The sequence below is a fragment of the Planococcus citri genome, chromosome 2 (assembly GCF_950023065.1).
Source record: "Planococcus citri chromosome 2, ihPlaCitr1.1, whole genome shotgun sequence".
NCBI classification, from domain to species: Eukaryota; Metazoa; Arthropoda; class Insecta; order Hemiptera; family Pseudococcidae; genus Planococcus; species Planococcus citri.
In genome coordinates this window covers 45,708,749-45,735,676 of record NC_088678.1, presented here as the reverse complement: position 1 = coordinate 45,735,676, position 26,928 = coordinate 45,708,749, and the positions used below count along the sequence as shown (strand labels likewise).

The 26,928-nt window shown below is 35.3% G+C and overlaps 1 protein-coding gene and 1 long non-coding RNA gene across 4 annotated transcripts in view; one reads left to right on the top strand and one right to left on the bottom strand.

Moving 5' to 3' along the window:
- LOC135836098 (uncharacterized) overlaps positions 1 to 26,928 on the bottom strand; it is a 50,072-nt gene that overhangs the window by 12,394 nt on the left and 10,750 nt on the right. The gene's annotated exons all lie outside the window — the stretch shown is intronic.
- The window catches only part of LOC135836080 (uncharacterized), a 46,626-nt gene that overhangs the window by 11,513 nt on the left and 8,185 nt on the right, over positions 1 to 26,928 (top strand). For both annotated transcript variants that reach the window (XM_065350672.1, XM_065350673.1), the window contains 3 exons: positions 23,385 to 23,621; positions 24,253 to 25,358; positions 26,721 to 26,926. In XM_065350672.1, the coding sequence (XP_065206744.1) occupies positions 23,385 to 23,621; positions 24,253 to 25,358; positions 26,721 to 26,926 (1,549 nt within the window). The remainder of the gene's footprint in view (positions 1 to 23,384; positions 23,622 to 24,252; positions 25,359 to 26,720; positions 26,927 to 26,928) is intronic.

Here is a 26,928-nt window from a genome sequence, read left to right as displayed (position 1 = left end):
TCAGCAGAAGTGCCCTTTTTTGGCTTTGGGGGGAAAATTTTGGATCGTAGTGTCGTAGTAGCTACGCGATCCGAAGTCGTACTAATGCCGGAACCTGAGGCTCTAGAGCTGTCTGACGAAGTGGAAGGTGTTCCAACTACGTCTACATATTTGAGTTGAGAGATTATGGGCTGGGTTAATGAACCAGCGTGTACAGTTTGTTGTCGAGGAGTGACAATCGTTGGAATTGGGGTCTCTACAGGCTCTGGTCTTTGAATCAGTGCAGAATCACAAGAAGCTTGTGGTTTTGCGAAAGAAGATTGTGCTGAGTTTTGAAATTGTCGCCACAGTGGTGGGGGAGATGTAAACTGCGGTACATCGGAATTTGAAGTCGAAGATTGTGGCATGACGGATACAGTTTGAGAAGAAGAAGGTTGAGGATTGTTTGAGGAATTTATTCTCGGACGTATATTCGAAAATAGATTGCCTATCTGATGATCTAGGAGCAAGTTGTATCGAGTCATTAAATTGAAGTGTTCTCGTCGATACTCCTCTAGCTGATTTTTTAGTTCAATATTCTCGTTAATCATCACCATCTCGATACGTGTGATGTAATCTCGTTGTGATGCGAGTTGATTTACGAGAGACTGGACTCTAGAGTCAGTGTTGAGTACTTGGAATATTCGTAAGGATTGATCCACAAAGAAAGAATCAGATCCTAAGATCATTTGCTTACATGACGGATGAGGACAGGGGACACATTGTGCACCTTGTTCTGTTCTAGTAGTGGAATTTATATACAAGCGATATAGGCATCCAAAATGAAAAAGGTGCCTACATGCTGTTATGTAGATATCGTCATGAATTGCCCTTGCAAATGGTCCGGGCAGTGCTAAAGATAGCTTGCACTGGTCGCAAATAATCTCGCAATACGACATGATTTCTAGGGAAAAAATCGAACTGTGGTGTTGAAAGAATTGAAGGCGGTTCAGGGAAATATTCGAAGATTCGAATGAATTTTTGGAAAGATGGCCGAAAACTCTATTTGAAAAATTCAAGAATTAATCGAAGGAGGTTCGATACAAAATTATAATCACGCTGAATGATTCGATTGAAACGAAAGATTGTCAACAAGGAGTTGACAATATTGATCGAATAGTTGATCAGGTGAAATTGTGTTCAAAATCTGGATTTTTGAGGAAAAGATTGTAAAAAATAATAAGACTGAATATTTTGGTGCAAAGATACAAATAATCACTCGCGAATTCGATGCAAAAGATCCAACTAACTTACTTAAATATAAGCCAGCTAGATCAAGTTGAGATATAAAGCAAACTCGGATCGAATAGGTAAAGTAAAGTCAAAACTTACCACAGCTAAGTCGAGAGGTGTCGTGTGGATCCCAGCACTACATATAATGAGGTGAGATTCGAGAAAAGGTAGCACCTTTATTTCAGTTTTCTATCTTTTTGGATGATACAGCTAGATGAAAAAAATCGTCCCCACCTCCAAATCCATAAAATTCTGGTGCGTATATGATTGTAAGAACACTTGTGTGTGAGAAGTAGATAAGAAGGCGAGGTAATTATCAAAAAATAAAATAATCGAATATAAGAGAGAAAAATATGAGTGACAAGTATCGCCGTCTGTTGAAGTTTTTATGGCTTTTGACTATTTTATCGAATGGTTTCTCTGGATGTGGTAGCGCTTCGTCTGGACTTCATTCTAAGTTTCTATGAACTGAATTTTCCGAAAAAAGCTGACTATACAAAAAAAATCAAGATTGCCAGACGAATAAAATGCATGGAATTTTGCACATCGTTCAGTTTTCAAAGTAGCGAATTCGTAGAGATCGCTATGAATCGTCGAAGTAATGCAGGCTTATCGCTTGCACTGTAGACGATTATTTCATCTATAATGCTGCCGGTGTTGCTCGAATTTTTGTACCTTACTTGATATCTTAACGAGGTACTAACTTATTTGACGTTTTTATGAGCAGCTAGCAATCCTATTTACTCGCGCCGTTGACCAAAATTGTCTTCTGTGCTGCGCTGGGAACCATGCGGTTATCAATTTTTAGAGAAGATCGTTCTGGTTTTATTAGGGGACATGGTACAGTATCCTATAGTGGCATGATATTTACATATTGTGGCGTATACTGAAACAATAAACACACTGTGTAGAATATTACGTAAGGGCATTTACTGTTGTTGGGCAGTAAATGCTGTGTGCGAGAGATTTTTAATTAAGGTTACATATATGTACAGCTTATATTATACCTACGATTACGAGTCGAAGATTTTAATAGGAAAAGGAAAAAAAAAAAATGATTTCTGGGTTGAGTGGAAGTAGGTATATTGTAAGGTGTGTTTGAACAAGGGTGTACTATATGGATATGTTTAGGAGAAATATCATTCTATAACATACCAGGACCTAGATCTAGGTATGTTTGCGAGTATTTGAATTTGTATTTTATGAAAAGAAGATAGGTATATGGGCTATTGCGAAGAGAATTATTTCATGGAATACTCGTGAATCGTATTTAATTTACTTGATAAGCGTATTCTTTTCCCAAGTCATCGGGTAGCAAATCGCGGACCAATCTGTGTACATGTTTATTTGGGTTCGTTTGCGTATTCTTCTCCAGCTGTCATATGCGGGTGTCTGCGCTCTGTGTTGACGAGATGTAGTAGGGTCAATGTCACACTCGCTGACCGTTTTGGAGTAACAAACTCGGGGTGTGAAGATGCGTTGTTGATGTTTGTGTACGTAAACGACACAGTTGGGTTCCGGGTTCGTCTACCTGCTACGTATCCGTGGTGTATTTTACCAAGGGCTAGAACTACGATTAACATAAAAAGGAATCGGTTATTGTGTGTATTTGTGATAAGTATTTTACTTAGTGTCCAAATTACGAGTTCAAAACATCGATCTTGGTAAATGTCTTAGAATACTTACTTATAGATAAGGTACCGAGGACAAAAAATGAATTAATGATCGAATATAATTTTGAATTTAGAGGAAAAGAAAATGTTTTCACTTGGAAATGCACGAGGACATATGATAAGGTATTTTTTGGTGTACTTCCAAGCAATTTTAGATTGTAATTTTCTATCTGTAAAAGTATACATACCACAATAGGATAGTAGAAAGGGTTATAAGACTCAAAAAAAAAATATTTACACTGACTTATCCTTAATGCTTTGCTTGTTGGGTGTATGTTGTAATTAAGAAATGTCACAGGACATAGATCTTGTGATCTTGCGCATTTTTAATTGCAATGATTAACTATTGGTGAGATTATTTTTCATCTCTTGAGTTTTTGTTATGGCTGAAAAGTGTATCAGGACATATGATCTTGGGGTTTTTGTACACTTTTCAGTCTTAATGAGTGGTTGTTGTTGAGGTCGAAAGATGTAGCAGGACATATGATAGGGGAATTTTTGTACATCTTTCAATTCACAACGATAAAGTGGTGGATTTTCTGCAAAGCATTAGGTTTTCCATGGTTGGTTTCCTTCATCGTCTGATTTTTCATCAGGAACCATCTCATAAAAACGAGCAATAGGCTCTTGATCGCTATCAGATACGTAATTTAGGAATTTTGTCTCGAGCTGTTTTTTCCAGTGTGTCGCTGGTTTCGTCCGTAATCTAGCGAGAACTCGTTCAGATCGTGTCCTAGTTGGTAATGAGGTAGGCCTTTGAGCACTTGCCCCTGCCCTAGGAACGTTTGAAGTTTCGCTAGGTTGCGATTCTGGAATTACAGAGTCAGGTGGGGTGTCCAATGGGTTTTGAGCATTGGAGAGGTCATTATCAGGTGAATTTTGGAGCGTCATAGGAGCATCCAAAAATATTTCATCGTCAGAATCTTGGCTATCCTGACTGTCTTGGCTATCATCGATTGTCGAAATAGTCTCTTGAGACGAAGATTCAATTGCCCTATTCTTACGTGGACGACCTCTTGCTCTTTTTATTACGCTGGGGGGTTCATCCTGTGCCCCTGAAGTAGAGGGTTGGGATTGCGAAAGAATTGAGTCTTGAGACGCATGTGTTGTAGCTTGCGCCTTTTCAGGTCGTTTATTTCGTGCTTCAGCACGTTTTTCACGAGCTGATTTTGCTACTTCTTGTAAGACCACTTGAGACGCTTTTCGAAAGTCTTTCTTACTGATTACAATTTCAGTGTCATCTTCTTGATCTGAATCGAGGTATAGTTCATCATCTTCACTGTCGATTTCAGATTCATTTCGATAGTCAGTAAGAAATTCTTTGATTCTTTGCTCTAATGAGCGAGAGTCAATGCTAGATTTAAGGCAAACTTCGCTTCTCAACTTTTCTAAGTTCTCTTTTGTAATAAAAAGAGTCAATTGGCGAATGTTTGCTACTCTGTTAATTTCATCGTCATCAGTTGGTTCCAAAAGATAGCAGTTATGGCCATTTCTTTGAACAACGATGTATGGTCCAGTTTTCTTTTCATATAATTTGCCGGAAGTTTGTTTGGCGAAAGATGATTGTTTGTGATTGGCCATTAAAACCCAATCTCCTTTCTTAAAGAATGTTGGGTCGGGGTGACTTTTATTGAAGGCGTACTCTTCTTCTATTTTCTTCAGCCTTCTTTTTTCTCGAATAAAAGTCTCAACTAATTGACGGGGGGTCATTTCATTTATCTTTTGGTTGTCTTGCTCGATAGTATAGACAGCCTTTTTAGCTAATGAATCAGCGATGATGTTGGTAAACTCATGTTTTCTTGCAAAAACATGGATGAATTCGACTTTTTCGAACTCTTTACGAAGTTCGAGAATTTCCTTGAATAGATGTTCATGGTGAACTGGTTTATTCCGGGAATTTTTCCAGTTGTTGGTTTGCCATAATGAGCAGGTATTGTTGAGCGCTTTTATTGCGTAATTCGAGTCACTCAATAATTTTACTTTTTGGATATCATTTTCTTTAAGTACTTGCAAAGCGGTACGGATTGCAATTAATTCAGCAAGATTATTCGAAATTGGGTATTGAGTGCTCGTTATACGTTCTGAAATATTTAAAATTGAGTCTGGCGCAAAACAAATACCTATTCCAGCAATTGCATTCGCGTCACCGTTTTTTGAACAGGCTCCATCCGCTGTAACACGGACGTAACCATCTGTGTCAAATATCAAGTCAATATCGGGATTTAACGTTTCCTCGAGACATTTTTCAGTCGAGACAGATGGAATTTCGCGTTTGATCATTTTCTCATGAATTTTGATGAGTTCTTTCCTGAAGTTGAACTTTACACACGTCTGGGGTATTTGTAATCCAATAACATCTGCGATGCCCCAGGCTTCATTGGGTTTAAATCCAAATGAAGTTGGTGTATTGTTCAATTCATCCTCAATTTCAGAGATAATATCTTGCCATCCAAGATGTGAACGGTAAGGATTGTGGTTCTTATTAATTTTTACTCGTAGTTTGTCTCCAATCCAGCGCATCGTCCTTTCCACGGATGAAGATTGTGGATTGTATGTACTGGTGTGAGCCGCTTGAATTTGGTGTTCTTCGAGTAAATTGTACCAGGAACTGGAGATGAATTGTGAGCCATTGTCTGTTATTATTTTCTTGATGTTTACCTTGTGGCTTTCAATATCAAAAATCACCGTAGCCATTTGTTGGCAGACTGATTTTTTCTTGATATTGTATAATGTTCGTAGCCACGTCCGGTTCGTGAAAACATCTTTTGTGACCAAGAGGTATTTTGGGTCATTTTTCATTGCAGGTAAAGGTCCAAGCAAATCGACTGATAGAACATCTCCGAGTGCGTATGCTTCAATGTGTGCATATTCAATAGTCTTATGATTTGCGTAGTTCTTATTGACCTTACAGACAATACATACGTTGCAAATTTCGCGAATATACGCCAATGAATTGTTGTGATAAAATATCCTGCGAAATATTACGTCAAGTTTGGTAGATCCTACATGGCCATATACGCAATGTAGGTAATCAACAGTGTCATAGAAAAGCTCATTAGGCAGGCAGGGCACTTTTGAACCGTTTTCTAATTTTTTCATGAGAATTTTCTCCCCTCTGACATTTTTGAATATTTCAAATTTCGAAAGTTTGTTTTTCTGAGCATCTCTTTGCTTTTTATTATTCGCCGGGATACTTTCCTCAAGAATTTCAATGAGTTTTTTACACGTCGTGTCTGTCTGTTGATATGACGAGATGTTTCTGAGACGTTTATGAAGTTCAGGAATATTTTCAGCAAGAAATTTGACTTCCAGGGGTGCAATTCCTGTCTCAAATTCTTGTGAGTGAGGTTCCAATGGCTCAGTTTGAGGTTCAAATGGTTCCAGCTCTGTTGGATCTGAGTCATCCGGAATTTCAACATTGTGAACTTCTAATTCAGGTGCCTTTATTTTATAAAGGGCCTTGTTTGAAAAATTCATATCATAAATAATATCGTAACAATTTAGAACGGTTACCCAGTGAGCCGCCTTTCGGTGGGTTTGAGCAATTTCTCGAAATCGGTTGATTATTGGTAAAAGGTTAGATCTGACATGGACTCGTCGACCATGTAGCCACATTTGTAATTTTTGAACACATTTTACCAAACACATAATTTCTCGGTCAAATAAGGTGAAGTTTTTCTGGTGCTCTTTAAATGCTATCGAGATGAACATGATGATTCGTTTGTCATTCTCGACCATATAAAATAGTACTCCGTTCATCGAGTCATCAGAGAGTTGGGTGTCCAAGAACAGATCACCTTCCTTTGGAGCTTGTTGTAGTTTGAAGTCCTTCTTGAATTCAGCTTTCAAGGTCTCAAAGGCTTTTTGTTGTTTTTCTGTCCATTCGACAGGTACATCACCTTTCGTAAGATGGTAAATGGGGTTTACAATTTGGGAATATTCAGGAATAAAATCCCTGTAGAGGCCGGTATTGCCAACTAAAGCCAAAATGTCGTTCTTTTTGGATAGAGAGAATTTTCCTCGTTTAGTGTGTTTCTTTTCAAATTCCTCTAGTTTTCTAATTTTTTCACTTTGTTTTCCAATTCCTTTATCTGAAATTACGAAACCAAGATGATCAGCGCAATTTTTGAAAAATTGAGTTTTTGTTGGATTTAGCTTCAGACCGTGCTCTCTTATGAGGTGAAAGACTTTTTCAAGTCTTTTGATAGTTTCCTCAAAAGTTGTTCCTGATATTTTTATGTCGTCGACGTATTTTGTAATTCCGTCCTCATTTTCAATGACTTGATTAATCATGTGTACGAACTCACCTGATGAGATTTTGAGCCCATAAGGTAGCCTGGTGAATTCGTACACTTGCCCTTCAACTTGAAAAGCAGTAAATTTACGTGATTCCAAATCAAGTTCAAGTTGCCAAAAGCCTGCGGTGAAGTCGAGGGTGCAAAAGAACTTGTCGCCAGCATTGTCATAGAGCATGCTTGCGATTGTATTTGGCTCAGTTAAGACATTGACTAGGAATTTATTGAGTTCGTCAGCGTCGAGACATAAGCGAATATCTCCATTTTTCTTAACTACAGGTGCTAAGGTGTTAATATAGCATGAGTGTGAATACTCGATGATACCGAGAGCGAGCATTTTAGTTATTGCTTTGCGTAAAGCAGGCAATAATTTTTTGCTAGGTCGAAATTTTTCCCCTCTCCATGGTTGCAGGTGTGTGTTTCCTTCTTGAAACGTGAATTTAACCTGCTCTCTTGTGTATTTACCAGGGTTGAGGTCAAAAATATCGGCAAAGTGCTGCAGTCTATCGAATCCTCGGATCGCTTGTTGTAATGTAATTGATCCATTTTCAAGAGCCATATTCAGATCAGCCCGTAGGTTTTCTTTAAAAGTACGTTGAGCCAATCTACACTCTTCATGAATTTCTTGCTCAATGATTGTATAGTGAGTGTCAGACATATCTTCGGAAAATGTTTCATATTCTTGTTCGTTAGTAACCAACGAGAATACCGTCAATGCACTTTGAAATTCATCAGTGTGCATGAACGGTATTGTGAATCTTTCACAAAATTCTGGTCTACATTTTACGAGTCGTTTGGGGACATTCAATTTCATTTTTAAGTAATCCATTGTAATTCTGCCCAAAATAAATGTCTGACCTGGTGCGTCAATGATGTAAAATGGCACCTTTATCATTTCGTTTCCAAGTATCATTTGAAGTTCAATGATATGTGTCGCAGATGGAATTAGCGAATTATTGGCCAATCTGAGTTGGACTTGTTTTTTGAGTTTGATGAATTTCACCCAATTTGGAGCCTCTTCAAGGAATGTTTTGACCATTAAACGAGAGAGCACATTGGGAAGTGCCCCTGTATCAAGTTGTAACGCAACCTTTCTTGCGCCAATGGTGACTGGTATGACACACGCAGGGTCATTAGTTTTTTGAGTCACAAGTTGAGAGGAAGTTGTTGGGTCAGGCTCCTCGTTCTTGAGAGAAGTGTTGTCTATCGCATCAATGAACTTGATATTTTGTTTTTTCTTCATTTTATGGAAACGTTGTTCATTGATTTTTGCGACTAATATTTCACCCAAACTCATAGCTGTTGGTGAATCTGATAGAATTGCAGGGTCGTTATAGAGATTGCGAATCGCGTTCTTAATTTTTCTTTCTGGTTTGAGTCTATTGCCTAAATCTGTGATTTTGAGCGTTAAAATTTGATAAATTGGAGCTTCTGTTGTGTTTTCATTGGTGTCACTTCCCAAGTATTCTACTTCTGCTTGAGTGGGAAGTGTCGCCATTCTTTCTTTGAATGATTCGATTCGTGCTATCTCTGAGATGAGTAAATTGCGGACGTCGTGGTATTCCGTGATTGAAGGGAAATATCGTTTTATTGCGGAGACATAGTGAAATTTTTGTTCTATTGGCAGTAATTCTTTGCGTGCACCAACTCTGGGTCTGGTGTATTGTTTACCCTGACTATGAATAATTTCTGTTTCCAAAAAGCTCATAGCTGGCATACGTAAGAATTTTATCTTAGGATTGTTGGCTACACGTACATATATGTTCTTGAAGTCGACATAACGAGACAATTTTATATCATATTCATCTGGTGTGCGTGGTTTTACCAGAGGGAATAATAGAATTATGCTCTGTGCACCCTTGTCAAGTAATAAGTCGGTTATGTTGTGTAGCTGTTTTTCAATGATGTGATACGGTTTGCGCGAAAAATTGAATTCTAACTGACCTGCAGAGACTATAAAGTGAGATTTTTTCGGGAAATTAGCCCTCTGTAACCTACGGTGTAATTCTTCGAGGGCTAATTGATCGCGTAAATAGTCAGGTAAATGGTTTGATAACGTTACTTCGCCGCGTGCTATATAATGGCTCAACCCATCACCAACCCAAATATATTTTTCCAAAATTAATTCTGAGGGGGCTGTGAAGGCACTAGGAGTTGCCCCTCGGCTACCTAGTGGCTTTCGTTTCCCGAAGCAGAGCTTTCATCATCATCGGAGGGAGAGGTTGTCATTAATTGCAAGGCAGCAGTAATCGTTTGCAAATCTAACTCTTCCGGCGCATCTGCGAAGATTGTGTTCAACATGTTGCATGTCGCCACCTGATCATTTAAATCTTCTGGGGGTGGTTGGTTTACAACATATTCATCCAAATCTTGATCAAATTCTACTGCTTGTAAGGCAGCCGCGGGTGTGTTAGATTGAGTTTTTGGTCTAAATCTGTTAATTGTCAAATTGCCATTTTTATCAATACCAAATGGCTTGGGTGTTGGATTTGAAGTAGTCGTATTTGGGTTTTTTACTTGATTGGGGTTTTGAAGTATCGTTTTCTGTTCTGGCTTATCCTTCGGAGGATAAGTCGTTGCAGGAAGATTCGACGAAGTTGGTGGTGAGAACGTAAATGGTTTTTCATTTTGAACTGGCTGGCGATTGTTGGTGAAATTTTCATTAAAATTTTTCGGAATCCCCTTCTGCGAGATGAGATTATAAATTGCCAGTAACTGCTCATTTGAAGGTGTGCCCTTATTAGTGTATCGCGAATTATTTACAGGCGCGGGTACGGGAGGGTCATCAAATTTACGTCTATAATTTCGTTGAAACCTAACAGGTACTTCATTTTCAGGATCGTATTGAATTCTAGCCAAATTGGACAATTTTTCAAGAAAATCATCCATAGACTGTCCCTCTTCCATTAGTCTAGTCTGGTAATTTTCTGGAGCTTTCCCTATCAGGATGTCGATAATTTCATCCTCACTTCTATGGCGATGATTTCGAAGTGATTTCGCCCATCTGGCCATTTTATTCGCCATATCTTTGAGGTCTTCCACAGAGTTGAACTCATATCTGCAAGCTTTCATTGCTTCATTTTGAGCTCTGCGATCCCAGTAGAAGTCCAGAAATTTATTTTTCAATTCGCGGTAATTTCGTACGTTTCGTACAGTCTCAAGAAATGATTTACGAGTTTTTGTATTAATCACCCCTTTAAATGCCAGAATCTTATGTCTTTCAGCTACATTTGTTTCCGAAAAATACGCATCAAATTCGTCTAAGAATTCATGCGGAAAGTGCAGTTGGTCGTCTGTGAAAGTAATACCTGCACTTTTTATAGATCCTGCATCAATCGCGAGAGATTTAACTTTTGAGCCACTTGCCGAGGGAGTATATTGGATTTTCTCTTTGATGTTATTAATTTCTTCGACAATTTGAGCACAACCTTCGTCACGCTTTTTAGTTTCTTGACAAATTTTGTCAATTGTTTCAGAAATTCGTTGCAAGTCCAAAGTATTCCCTTTCGTGGCATTATTTGTTTCGATCAGAGCAACGCGAGTAGATTTTAATTTCTCTTTCAACTCATCAACCCAGGTTCCTGCTTCTTTTAGGTTGTTATGAGCTTGCGTCGCGAGATCAGCAAGCTTAGAGTTGACATAAATTCCAATTCCCTTTGCCTCGCATGCTACCTTTGTGGCATTTTGAATTTTATCTTTTTGATTTTCAAAATTCTTTTTCACTTCGGTATCAATTTTTTCATTCCAGTCCCAAGTTTTTTGAAAAATTGCAAATACTTGCTCGTTGGTAGTATCTTTAAAAAGTTCTGGTTCAAAGGGGCGAGAGTACTGTTGGGTACCTATCCCTTCGTCACTTGGGGTTTGTAAGTCACTCATATCCTCATATACATGCTCTTTAGCATATGCCTGAGAATGATCACTAAAGACGGAGTGAGTGGAATTTTGGCTATTTTCCTGTTCCATTTCACTGATGTTATTTAAAACCGATTTCCGATCACGTTTACGAAATTCGAAAAATTTACAAGGTTTTCTACTCACCCTACTGCGTGTGTTCAAAGCTGGAGGAGTGTTCATAGAATCACGAAATACTAAGTGCGAACGAAAGTCCAACGCGAAAGTCTAACTTGTTCAAAAGTCACACAGAGAATAGTTGAACTGATCAAATAGCTTGAGTTTATATAGTGTTTTTGGATGCCTATTTTGACAAAAAAGAGAAGTGGAAATCTGGAGGTTTGGTGGGAACTTCATTGTAGTCCTTTTCCCACAAAAGATCGTGAGAATTAAGCTCTATGTGCTTTCTCACGCTAAATTTTCTCGCTTTGGGTTATAAAAGTCTATTTCAAGCTCATGTTTCTCATTTTTGGATGAAATTTATAGCTCTGATGCATTTAGCTACTTGATTTATATTGGATCATCCCTATTTTTGACCAATAAATCCGTCAAGATGTTGTATTTTTGTCAGAAATAGTAGCAATTAATGTCTGGTATCTGCAATTTATGGTAGCAAGAATATTGTAAATGTGTAAGTTGGCTGAATTGTAAGAAACATAAATCTGTCAGAAAACAATCAAAAATATGAATTAATTGCACAAAAAATGGATCTGACTATTTAACTATTGTTAGTATGTGATTTCTATTTGGTTCTATTTGTAAGTATAGAAAAATAAAGACTGACAGAATCAATAAATTTGAGAAGTTAATTGGATTATTTTAAGGGTTGTTAGTATATGTGTAAGCATAGAACAATGAAGCTGACAGATTAATGGCTAGATTTATTGAATTTTGGAAAAATTACTCGGAGTATTTGTCTATTGTTAGTATGTACACATGCATAGAACAATCAGGCTGACAGATTAATGATTGAATTAATAGATTTTGAAAAATGAATCGGAGCATTTAGCTACTGTATTTATGTCTGTTTTCGTTTTCTTATACTTGTAGGTATAAGAATAATAAAAATGTCAGAAAAATATTGAATGGTAATAAATTGTAAAAAACTGTCAAAATGTCAAGCAGAATATTTGAATTATTGCATGTTAATATTCTCCAGTCTCCTATGTGATCAGTATAGAAAAGCAAAAAATATTAAAACGTTAATTCAATTAATTATATGGCTATTAGTATGGTTAGTTTTTACATGCGAGAAAATAAAGGTAGCCTTTATGTATCTATGCTGTATACAGTAGTCGTTTACGTATTCGTTGCCGGGCATCTATATGCTCCAGCAACCAGGTGTAATAAAGTAGTTGAATCTAGACGTTTTTATTATATCCAAAAAATAGGTAAGAAAAAATGTAATCAAATGATGACATTTTTATTATATCAAAAAGGTGTTCTCAGGTATCCGAGAAGATTCTGTATGTTTTGGTTAAATAGGTGTAATAAAGTGACCAAATAGTGATAGTTTTTATTGCTAAAGCAATAAATGTCAACGCCTTGAACGAAAGATGTTCGAGTCTCTTGCTTATTAATTTTTATGACTATCTACTGGCGCTATGATTTCGTGAGAATATTTCGGCTCGGAGATTTTAAACAAAGAATTCTATTCAAAAGTAAAGGCTCTGTAAGGCCATGGCACGTGTATGCGGCTATATGAGCTGGATACAAAGAAGATTCTCTATAGGTATGATATCTATGCATTTTATATGGAAAAAGATCGCGCTCTTTTCTACTGAGAACTTAGATATTTTTTATCCTATGATTTTTAAAAAGTTTCCTCGGAGATTTCGAGTCTTTGCAACGATCTTTTTGGGCTAGATTTTCGAAATTTTGAACTTACAGAGATTCAAAATAGAGTGAGCAGATAGATACTTTTTTACATAAAACGTAGCCAGTGTGGAATTCGATCAAATGACCCAAATCATGCAGGCTATTTGATCATTTTCTCACTGGTAACTTGAGAAGATTTTTACAGAAAGAAAATCAACGAACTATTTATAATCTGAACTTATTCCATTTTTCTACAGATTTTCGTCTGTAAAAAGGAAGAAATAAATTCGTTTCTAGGTACCTACTTGAATAAAATGAGCTAGACTGCTTATTTTACCTATACACCAAGCTGTTAAAATGTTACTAGGTACATAGAATAACTAGATTAAAGTGGCCAAAAAATTTTCATCAAAATTATGACATTTTGATGAGTTTAAAACTGGTTGGCCTCACTCAAGTTGTCATTGTACTCCATATGGGAGGAATGAGTTTGAGTGAATTTCTTCTCAACCTAACTATACTGACGTTTTCGGAATTTTGAACACTTTTGCTATGAGCATAAAAAGATCAAAGTTTTATGCTTTGCTTTTTTGTGGGTAATTTTGCACTTTTCTGCCAAGTTGTCAGATTTTCATCTTCGAACTTGGCAAAAAATAGCAATTTTGCCCTGATTTTAGGTCCGAATTCGTCAGATGGCTAATCTGTTCCATTTGGAACAAAATTAGCCTCGGAAGAATTTTTTTTCTTATTTGTGTTGTATTTTCAGATTTTCGTCATCGTAACTTTCATAGAAATGTCCGAAAATACACCACAAATGTGTTAGTTAGGTCCAGAAACAAGTAAATTGATTTTAAAAATATTTAAACTATTTCGATTCGGACTTGTACTGTTACGAATCGCGAGTCAAATGGTCTTATCTAGAATTTTTTTTTTTTTTTTTTTTTTTTTTTTTTTTTTTTCTAGTCCCTATTCTAAATTTTTGCACACAAAGGTGTTTGAAAAAATTTGTTCTATCGTTTATATAGACGTTTTTCAAGTTTTTATGTTATTTATGGAAATTTTTAGGTTGCTATTTCTCAAGGTTAGACCCACATGATGGTAGAGTATCCACTTTAGGAGACAAACTTACCAATCGCTCATGGGGAGTACCATGATTCTCTGTGGGTAAAATATCCTTCATGAGAGTCTTATGAGAGTAGCAATTTTTTAGAATTTTAATTTGAGACTTTTCAAAAGTACACAATGAATGAGGTATCACCATTCTATTGTGATTCTCGAGATGACTATCACCCATGAGACTAGTCAGATTTTGCATCTTGCTCATTGGGGGAAGCCCTCTCGATTGGCACAATATAGCTGCGATCCTTTACTCATTACGTGAGACAGAGACTAGCAATTTTTATAAAGCCAAAGTTTTATTTAGATGAAACTTTGGTGATAATTTCGAGATTAATGTTCTCAGAAAATACACAGTAACCAGGGTACCACAATTCTACTGTGATTCTCAAGATAATTGTCTCCCTTGAGGCTAGTCAGGTTTTACACCTTGCTCATGAGGAGTTTTTTCTCAATTGGCACAATATAGCTGCAATACCCTACCCACCATGTAAGTCAGAGATTAATTTTTTACAAAGCCAAAATTTTACGTAGATTTTATTTTGGTTATTGTTTTATGAATGATATTCTTTAGAAACACACAGTGACCAGGGCACCGCGATTCTACCATGATTCTCGAGATAATTATCTCCCTCGAGACTAGTCAGGTTTTACACCTTGCTCAGCAGGGAGTTTTTTCTCGGTTGGCATGATATAGCCGCGGAACCCTACCCACCATGTAGGTCAGTGAGTAGTAACCACTTTCGTTTTTTAAAAGAATTTATTATTTTGACTCGGACTTGTATTTTTACAAATCATGAATCGAAAAGTATTTTAGAATCTTTTCCTGCCCCTATTCGCAATTTATGCACGAAAGAGTGTTTGGAAAAATTCATTTTATGTACATAGAAATATACTACATTATTTTAGCATTGTGTTAGTAAGCATTATGTACTGAAACTTTTCTCACTAAAATATGAGCTATCATTTTACCTAAAGACCTATCTACGAGACTTCGAGGCAAAAAACGTATTTTTAGTGGAGTACAAGAGTTTAAAAAAAATCAAAACGAAAAAAAAATCAAAAATTTTGGAAGGTTATAATTTAGATTAATTCAAAACGTAATTTTTAGTTTGAATAATGCTCATTTTTCAAGAGCTTTTTGAATTCAAGAAAGTTCAAAAATTAATTTTTTAAGATACAGTGGCCTTTGAGTTCAAAGGTCAAAGGCTTATCATTGAAACGTAATTTTTTAGCTTGAATTATGCTCGTTTTTCGAGCTTTTTGGATTCAAGAAAGGTCAAAATTTAATTTTTGTAAGACACTGTGGCCTTTGAGATTCAAAGGTCAAAGGCTTATCCTTGAAACGTAATTTTTGGCTTGAATTATGCTCGTTTTTCGAGCTTTTTGGATTCAAGAAAGATCAAAATTTAATTTTTGGTAAATTTAAATTTTTTAGTTTATGAGTTTTCGAAGATTTGTGGCATGTATGATTTTTTCTAGAGAGGTTCATCCACGTCAGGCGCCAGACTAAGTGATTAGTCAATTTTGACATGCAACATATCTTGGAAAATCATGTTTTTTCACTCGAATTGTGTTCTTTAGGAGAACCATTTGGAATTCGAGTTTGACAAAATTTGAAAAAATCGAAAAGTTTGAAGATTTTGGAAAAAATTTAGATTTTTAAGGGTGGGTATTTTAGTAAGTCGGACTGAAAATTTTGCAATTTTCGGAAGAATTACGCGGAAGTTAGGCGCCAATATGATAGAGTGAGATCTGACATAAATGATATAGATGGTTATTATCATAATTCCTACCTACGTGATTGAGTCAAGAAATATTCCCTAAGGTAGTGAATTTACGCCTCGCCAGGTTAGCTCAAAATATCGGAGAGGTTTCAGTCATGCAGCTCATTCTTCACAGAAATAATCTCTAATTACCAATAAAACTCATATTAATTACACTAAAGTGATAATATGTTTATTGTTAATCAGAAATAATGAAATCAAATACATATTAAAATGGGTATAAAGATCAAAGAGTATAGAATAACTATAGAGTTATTTTATAATAGGTACATGCACAAGCTTATACCATACGACACGCGTTAGTTAATTACAGAGGATGGGTAATTAAGTACCCTAGAAATTGCATGCAATTTCGGAAATAGTGGTGAAGTTACTCACCAAGGCTCACATAATGTCCGCTTCTACTGTCTCTTTCAGGGTGGCTCACTAATACTAGGCCGGTCGACAGCAATGTATTACACGAGGTACCTATTCTTCTAGGATAATCATCGATGGCCAGCATAATCGGATGATTTCCGGTGTGAACGCGATTAATTATGTATACGATAATGTAAATCACGAAAACGAGAAACATATTAACCACTAAAAGTGGGCGAAGATTGAATAAAAGGGATGAACGCCCTATAGAGGACTTCATCTACTCGTATCTACATAAGTACACTTTTTGACCAAGAACCACTCTTCGCGACGAGCTTTGTTTAAGTTCAACTTGATTAAAATACATCTAGTTTGGCTCGCGTCCGTGTTGCTCTATTTATACTATTTTTGGGTGCATCGGATGCGTTCTATGCGTTTGCTGCGCGCGATTACGTTATAGCTACGTAGTAGGAGTAGCACAGTAGTAGGAGTTAACACATTACCGAACTTGCAGTTTAAGGGAGTTATTTTATTCATCATCTCTATGGTGATGATTACTTTAATCATCGCTTAGGCGATGAAGGCATATTTCCTCATATCAATGTTACAAAATTAGTTCAAATTAGGGAAAGAAATGATAAAAATTTCCAAAAAAATCTTGAAATTCGCAAAATTTTAAAAGAAATGTATAAAAGGAGTTGAACTTGAATAAAAAAAATTCAAACCATCTACAATCTGACATCTGACTCAATCTATCGATAAATCTATTACAGCGTACTACCAGAGAAATCAACTGCTCGAAGTCTCGACTCTTGATCTCAACCATATTTAATGATCAAATCACAAATGTACTCGTAAATACAGCATCCTATATGTAGCCAGCATTTATGATAATAGTACATACGGTGGTCTACGTATTGGATTTTTTTTTTTTGCCATACACCATTTCATCATGTTTACGTGATACGTTTTTTGTAAATTCGAACCAGTTTCTTCGAAGCGACAGACTATGAGAAAAGCACACTTACAAGAATTAATTCCGGAGAGAAAACTTTGCAAGTCTATCATGGTACTGATTTTGAAAAAAATAAAAAAATCACCAAGAACGCCATTGATTAGTGGTGTCAGCTCTCGAGACTCGATTATTATGCGTCATGTAGCCTAAATAAAAAATAGACGTACATACGAAAAACACGAGAACCCAACTATCTGGCATCTTGAATGTTCAAAGGTGCGATAATTTATTTCGTAATCAAATTTGACAGGCGGCGAGGAAACGCAAATCAGCAAGCTCTCAGTGATGGTAAATGAGGCGTTTTACGCTACACTAAAAATCAACAACCGTGAATGTTATCAGATCATCAGTACGATACTTTTTACGTAGTATGCGTATAACTTGATTTAAGCTAATTAATCAAGATGATCTGGACTAGAAACAATACGTAGTATAGGTATAATGGCGGGTAATTCATTTTTAATTGCATTCTGGATATCCATACAAAATTCACAACAATGTACTTGTACTTACAACATGAATGGATTAGGTATGCAGAGTGCAGACGTATGTAGTATGAACATGTACATGAGTACAAAGTAATTTTTACGACCGACAGTGTTTTCACCTTGGACGTCATTTTTTGAAAACCCTAAAGTATTTATGATAATGCGCGTCGTCGTCGTCGTCGTCATTTTACAAAAACCAAGAAACCTGAGGTTGTATACAGCCAAGGTCACCCCACCAATGAAGAATTTATTGTACACACTCGTGCTCAAATCTATATCGCATCAGTAGGCCAGTAATGATAAATAATCCTGGAACAATGGCAGGAAATGAGACCAGAAGTGTTAGGAAATTTTCGAATTAAACTTGTTCAAAGCCTGCAATTAAATTCCACTTTATCGGTTACGAAATTAAGAGCATCTATCGAAATTAGAACTTAATAGCAAGTAATGTACCTACTAGCTAATATAGATATGAGTGGTCTCGCAGGGAAATGATGGGTTATTATAGGATCAAAGAGATTTTATGACTCAGTCAAAGTAAACGATACGAGTATCTAATGAAAAAGAAAAATCAGCTATGGTTTCATTTGTTCAACTCCTTGGAGACTAGGATAAATCTAAAGGTCGAAATTTGTTAATTTGAAAATGTCATCGTGTTTCGTATAGTTTTCAAATGACAATAAGAGCAGTGGGCTTAGAGAATTTTTGCTAATTCCATCGAAATTCAAAACTAATAATAAACACTTACCTACCAAAAATATTCAGATCCTTCAGTTAAGAATAAAACTACGTAAATGATATTTATCCATCTCTAATTTTTTTGAATTATTGAAAATGAAAAATTGTTTTGGCCAAAATATTAAGGATGCCTTTTTTTATTGTTTCATTTGGTCAATTCTGAACTATCGCCGGGTTACTATAAATTTCGAATCTGAAAGATTCCGTAAAGGTCAAGAAATTTAAGAAAACAGATGGGTCGTTATATTAGGAGGAGGTTTTAAAAGAAAGGAATCCTAGATGAAATCAGCCGACGACTGTACAATTTAACACAATCTGCTATTAAATAAATTCAAGTAGGCACTAGTCTACCTATAATCGCTGAAATAATGCTACGATAAAATTAGGTATTTGCTGAAACGATTAGGAAAAAGTCAAGGTCAAGCGAATTGAAAGTGCTATTTAAACATGACAACCTACACCAGGCTAAAAAATATTCTAGCGAGTAATTCTGGCGAAAAAGTTGATAGTAACAAATACATCTCGTAGGTAATATAATATACTTAAGTTCGCTTTTGTTCCACATTAAATAATCGGGTCCGTCAAATTAAATCAATTCATAGCTAATAACCGTTCATAAGCCATGAATAATCAAAATAGGTACGCGAAAACAAGCCTACGAAAGATTCATCAGAAGTAGGTAACCTATGATTCGGAAGTGCACAAATAATATTTAGTAGGAGGCAAGTGTAAAAAGAGTAGCGAATGCGTTTCTCTATAATACCTAAAAAAAATCCATGCGATTGCCATTGCCTATGCCATGCCATACACTTGGCCCTTCTACATAAACATACTAGCATAGGTTCAATGTTAACGTGATGAAAAGATTTACGTAACTGAAGGTAAAAGAAAATAATCTCAGACCGATGAATAATAGGTGACACAGTGACTGACATATTTATTGTTTCTGGTAGAGTTTGTGTGTATTTTTTTTTCTTTTTATTTGTTCACGTACTATGAGCACTGGAACACCCGAAGCATGAATCTAGATAGACCACGTTCGGTCATTTTAATAAACCTTGTTTTTGATCAAGGTTTTTTCGATTCTTGGAACATTTTATTGTAATTTTTTAATTAGATGGATGAGACTGGACGGTTCGACAATCGTGTTGGTGAATTTAAATTTAGATTCTCGTATTGTCAGGTGCATATATGTAGACATGCATAAATAGACACAATATGCAAATGACTCGATTATTTATTTTTCGGCGAATGAAACAATAAAAAAGACTGCCAATTTTTTCACATTTGGAAACCTATTTTTGCATACCTATTTCAGATCTTCTTGTCCTATTCTGAAGCTTTCGAACTTCTCTCGTTCATCTGCAGACTCCCCATAGGTGAGACAGTTACAAAGATTTTCATGAGAACATTTCCATATTATAAGCTTATCTTTCAAATGAGCACATTATTAACATTAACCAACATTAATTGACAAATCAATAAAAATGAAATTACCTATCTCGATCGATTCTCACCACTACTTGCTAGCTCAAAAAAGAAATATACGACCATAAGACATAAGTATACGTATTTCAGTCACGATCCACAGCCATATCACATATGTAAACACATCCTGAACTTTTATTTAGCGTGATATATCTCCCATTGAAGAGAACCATCTGTAATATTAAGTGGCCCGAGATACTATAGGTGAACCCTGCAGTAAAATTTTACCTTTCTAGATCTCAAAATCGGTTCAATCAGTATAGGAAGCAACTGAAACGAGAGAATTTACTACCATTTAAAATTCTTAAGATTTGCATACACTTGAGGCTGCGGCGTATACCTACCTATGTATTTCAACAAAGATAATTACATGTTGCATGTGGTTTAGCAGAAGTACTAGGTACATAATAAGTAACGCGTTTTTTGCGAATTACAACTCGTTACAAGAGGTGAGATTTCAACTGCTTTGATAAATACGTGAACGCAAATACCTAACAATAAATCATCTCAGAATTAAGTACCAGTCAGCTGAGAATGGTTGAACCATTATTCAGCAGAGAAAAAAATGTTAAGCGATCATCAACGCGAACTGAACGAGGGTGGGGAGGAAATTTTAAGAAAGGTGAAACATTAATTTCCTTTGGAATGTAAGTATCTACCTATTTTAAGTACCAGTACCTATATTCACGAATTGCAGTACCTACTTAAAATAGTTTTCGTTTAGTATTCCGGAGCAAAAAAAAATCTAGAAAAGTGAAAAAATTCAAGTAAACGAAAAGAGCGCACGAAATTCATAGAAATACATAAAAAATATCGTAAAATGTTACCTATACTAGTGATTAACGTCATAACGTGTAAGATGTAGACAAAAATTTGCAATGGGTACGCCAGGTGCCTCAAAAATTAGGTACCTACTGAACATCACATTTCGTCTTTGAAAATCCGAATGGGAAGGACATACTATTTTTTAATTTATGTATTATTTTTAAAAAGGTTCAGTGGTTACTCAATCGGTAACTTTTTTACATTTTTAAATGAGAGAATTTTTTCATTTTAGATGAAAGGGGAATTTCTATGGAGTTAGCAAAAGAGAAATAATTTGAACAATCCGTTAAAATTTTGTTTTTAAATCATTGAACTGATCTCATTTTTTTCCTTTCTTTTTGTAGAAAAGGTAAATATAATTTTATCAGCTTCTTCAAACAAGACCCATCTATATAATTCTGTAGAGATAGGTACAAAAAAAGATCCATTTCTGATGCTGTACTATGTACTCCTACTTGCTGCATTTTTTCAATTTTTATACTTTTCATTGAGTTATTGGTATACTTACCTGATTGAGAACCACTGAACCGGTTTCAACTATGCATGGTTCATAAAACCGCTAGTGTGTGCACTTTTCACCCGAATCTCTCAATAAAAATACATTTTCCCACCGAAAAAATGATTAGATTTTATCAAAGTCTGAACAAATTTAATCCGATCAAAACGCTGATCTGACTAGATCTGGGCAGATCTAATTGGATTCGGCGAATGTCCAAATCTCATTCAATCATGTCTACCTCATAGGATCTAGCCTGGTCTGAATAGATCTGATCCAATAACTAGATCTAATTAGATTTAATTTACGTTGGGTTGTAATTATCATGCACTTTTCCCATGGGCTCGCAATTTTTAAAGTGAAGTGCAGAAATGGTTTGTTATTTTGTGACGAGTATTTTGCCATTTTGACTTTCAACATGGGCTGTAGTCATGTATTGAAGTATAAAATTGATTCGAAATTGTGAACTGTCGAAAACTTTTCTTCTTCAAATAATACCTAAATACATACATACATACAAAGTTCACCCACCCAGCACGACATTGAAAATTCTCTTTCTTCATCAAATCGCAATTATATGTAATGTGCCATGCATCAAAATAAATAATGAATCCTACTCGTATTTACTACCTATGGATTAGGTATAGCCTAATCGAACCTCAACATTCACTCGATTCCTCTACGTAGCGAGTCGCTTCTTAGCATCACTTCGCGAATAAAATAATTCATTTTACATAACGAAACGTAAATATAGACCAGCTTATAGTTAAATAATGATCAAGGGGTAAGGGCTCGCACAGTCATAAAGAGGAAATAAGTAAATAAAACATGCAGTTGCGAGAAATGAAACCGAAAGTGGAATTAGAAAGGCAACAGTTGAACTGAAATTCTATAACATAATAATATAATACTTATATTCGCAATGCTGTTTGTTCTTCATTTGTTCCTGATAACTTTCTTACTTCTGGCGAACCGATTTCGGTCATTAATTTTTCATTTTTCATTTTTTGCTTACATCCAAATTTGTATAGGTACCTAAGGTATTTATTTTTGCAAAAGAATCATAAGATACCTGTACTTCCACCCATAACCCACAAGTATTGCATAGGTATCGAATTGCAATGTACGTTGAAACAAGCTTATTAAATTGAACGTGAGACCGGTTAGAGGCGCACAGCACCGGTTTGATATTCTTAATATTAATATTTTTTGTTGTCCGATTTTTTAATACAGATTAGAGATCGAATGACATGTGAAATGATGGTACACATCTTACCTAAATTTTATACGATCACATTAGTTGTATCGCATCATATACATACATATGTAATGTACCTACATTTACCTACCAACAATTTTTTTTTAAAACAACTTTTTTTATATTAGCAAAAAAAGTGCAATCTGCACAGAAGTTTCAAAGCAAACCACCATAACCTGTATTCGCGTTGATGTTCAAGTTTTAGTGGCATTTTAAAAAATATTTTGAAGTCCTGAATAATGAGGTCCGTACCTAACTACCTCATCGTCAGTGAAATTTCGATTTGAAAAAGCATAACTGTCATACTCAATATAAGAAGACTCTTGAGTGTGTATTCTTCAACAACTGATCACGCTTGCGTAACTTGTATAATTATGTAGTTAAATGGTAAACATAACAATGGCACTATTCAAATTAAAAACAATGTTGCTATGAGAACTCACTAATTTTTGAATGTGAACAGGCAAAATACCCAAACTTATAATCCTGCTGGAAGATCAAAAATGAAAGATATTAATGATGTTTTAATGTAAGAAGCAGAAGAGTTTGGTGAATGAAATATTGTTGTAAGTTGCGTCTTATTTTAGGGTCCAACGACGGTCAAATGAAGAACGCCGATTATTCATACCATGATACCAAAGTTCCTAACATTCGTCCCAGCAACTCGCAAATTTTTAGAAGGGTTTTCAAATATTTTCGATCGACATTTCTTTAAAGATACTTAGGTACCTTGTATCATAAACCTACTAACCTATTCTTTTCCACTCTCTTTTCTATTATGGCAGCATCAATACTCAATACGATTGAATAATTTGAAAAATTTACCTAGCTTTTTTAATCAAGATTGATTCTACAGTTCAAAACTGATGAAATATATTTATTTTTTAGGCGTCACAGATGTCCTCACACTCCTGTCAATGAAGGTCCTATCATAACCTATCAGGATGAAATCACCACCAAAACATTAACAAAAGAAGAATATCAAGCGTTTTCATCTCAGAAAATTTCAAGACCAGTATTGCAGCATCTGCATACTGACCTACAACTGCAAAAAAATGATTCTCTTCAAATACAGACTGATTCTAAAGTTCAATTCCAGCACAAACATGCTGAAAAGCAGGAAGTGTAAGTAACCTCACAATTTAAAAAAAAAATGTAAATTTTCATGATAAAAACATAAATAAGAGAAACATTTGACAAAAAATGAGAAAGAATCAGGCGTCTAGAGAAAGTAGGAAAGAGGTATGGGAGGGGGGAGATAGAGAGCAGCACTGTTCTGCTTCAAAACAGGTGAAACAGATTCCCAACTTCCCAAGTAGGAGAGATGAAATTTTAAAAGACAATTTATAAAATAAGTATAAATTTTCAAAATGAAAATTAGAGAAACCAATACATACATCAATTCAGTAAAAAAAATGAAAAACTTCCACACTAGATAGAAAATTACAGTTTTGGGGATTTCTTCTCAATTTTATCAAATGAGTTTCCTTTATTTAGGATTCAGCTGTTTTGAATGAAAAAAGGAGGAAACTTGAGTAAAATTCATGACATTAGATTTGTGTTCTATTTGTAAGCAGAAACTTAACAGTAGGCATATATAATTTAAAGAAAACAATAGGCATGGAAGAACATATTTACTTATTTTCTTATTTATATTTTCTGAAATATTATTCTTATATACGTATGTATGTTCACCTATTCCACATACCCTCACATCATTTTATTTTTTGAAAATGTCTTTTTCATTCATTTTCAGAATTAATGTGGAAGATAACCTCCATTTTGAAGGAGAATATCACCTTGAACAAGAAGACTTTACAGCTCTTTATAATGAAAGACAAATCACCACACAGCCAACAGATAACTTTAAACTTGAAGATGATTTTGAAAGACCAACTAGACCTGCCTTTTTACCTGCTGAACATCCTCCAAAACCTATCAAACCTTCTGATAACTTAAAACTAGAGGGAGATTTTGAAAGACCCAAACACCAAAAAGTCATTCATGTTGAGAGACCTTCTCTAATAAAACCAGCTGACAATTTAAAACCTGAAGGTAACTTTGAACGACCAACTCCTACAAAAGTGCAGCCCAGTGAACGTCCAAAGCCAATAAAACCAGCCGATAATTTAATACTTGAGGGAGAATGTGAAAGACCTTCTCCAATCAAAATTATACCTGGTGAAAGAACAGTCCCTATCAAACCATTTGATAACTTACATCTTGAAGGTGATTTTGAATACCCAAAGCCAACTGAATTTAAATCAGCTGAAAGATCTAAGCAGAAAAAACCTGATGACAATTTATATCCAGAAGGAGAATTTGACTATCCAATACCAGTACAGTTTGTGCCAGCAGAGAGACCAAAGCAGAAAAAACCAAATGATAATTTATACCCTGAAGGAGAATTTGAGCAACCTGCACCAACTGCATTTGTTCCTGCAGAGAGACCCAAACTTAAAAAGCCCACTGATAATTTATATCAGGAAGGAGAATTTGAACGACCGAAACCAAAAGAATTTGTCCATGCTGAAAGGCCAAAACCTAAAAAGTCTGAAGACAATGTATACCCTGAAGGAGATTTTGAACATCTGAAGCTAGGTGAAGCTGCCACTAGTGAGAGGCCCAAACCAGTGAAACCTTCTGACAACTTGAAGCTAGAAGGGGAATTTGAACATCCTGTAAAAAGTGAACCTGGTATACCAGATCATGCTATCGTTATAAAACCTGTAGATAACTTGAAACCAGAAGGAAAATTCTTTGGACAAAGGGTCATAACAGAGGAATTTCAACATATTGTTGGAGAAAGAGCAGAAGTTCATAGACACACGGATAACTTGGTCATAGGTGGAAAATTCAATGGTAAGAATTTTGCAGCTGTATACAATTCATTAGTTTTTTCCATTATGAAGTATTGAAGTTCTTTTTGACATAGGTATTTTTGTGTGAAGATGGCAGGAGTTTAATATTTTTATACTCAGAATAATGGGATAGACCATAATAATGCTTTTAAAACTTTGAAAGAATACTCAAGCCAATTAATGATAGTTGCTTTCAAGTTTTAAGTGGAACATTTCAATGTTTATAATTATAGGTAACTCTCTCTAATAAAATTTGCAAGAAAAACAAGTTAGGACATTCTTCCCCTACATTATTCTTTTAACCTATTCAAGCTCAGTATAGTACATTCTGGAATTTCATTGGTTTTTATTCCATACTAAGCAAAGTGGACTTTTGAGTTGGACCATTAGCAATACAAACTTGAGGGGGGGGGGGGGGGTTGTTAGCAATTTGTAGATCTTCAATTCTAATGCTGACTTGAAAACTTTGAGAAAATTTTACTTAGTTCTAAATTCTAATATAATATGTATCATATCAACAGTTGACACATTTGTACTGGTTGGCGGTACCTAGGTATAATATACAAAAAAAATCCAAGAACTAAGTTGATGTTTAAAACTTATGTCATATGTCAGTATTTTAAAATGGTTTATCTGACTTTTAAGAACATTGAAATAACATTTGAAAAATTGCTATGGTAGTGCCAGGGATGGAAAAACAAGGAATTTTGTTCTTCATTCTTTTGTTCCTGAAATGAATTACCACATGTTTGTTCTTTTGTTTGTTCTCAAAACTCATATGAAACTTTGTTTGTTCGTTCGTTCTTTTGTTCTTTCCTTAAACAATTTTTTGGTTCTCCATTCCCAGTGTTCTTATTCTTGTAATTTTCGATTTTTCTGTCATATTGGCCAAATTTTGGCACTTTTTTCTCAAGTTTTGACCCAAAATATCCCAAAATGATTGAAAAATAAATAAAAAACTGAAAAAATACTGAAAACAGAGTGAAAAAAAGAAGAGATCAAAAATCAGAAGAATGGTTCTTGTTCTGTTTTTTAAAGACAAATAAAAATTTCCATTCTTTGTTCTCAATGTTCTTCACTGGGATTTTTCCAGTTGTCTGTTCTTTCATTTGCTCGTTCTTTCAAAAATTGGTTGTTCTTTTGTTCTTTGTTCCTGTTTGTTTTTCCACCCCCCCCCCGCAGGTAGTGCAAAGGTTTCACAGATGACTTGCTAATATTTTTACAGTTTTTTTTTTTTTAAACTCTCAACATTGTGTGTAGTGTAGGTATGTTAGCAAAAAAACACACACATACATATACCTACTTAAATCAATGATATACGTTTTTTAGGAGAGGAAACTCATAATTTTTGTGATGTTTTCAGCCAAAACTACCCAACAAACTGAATTTACTGGAGTGCAAGTGGAGCGACCCAAGCTAATTCGAAGAAACACATTTACAAAACTTGAAGGCGACATAACTACTGAAACTACAAGTTCCCTAGATTTTAGACAATACCAGAATGTTGAGAGAACTACAAAAGTTATAAGAAGAGAAGACAATATTTTATTAGGAGATGAAACATCACAGGT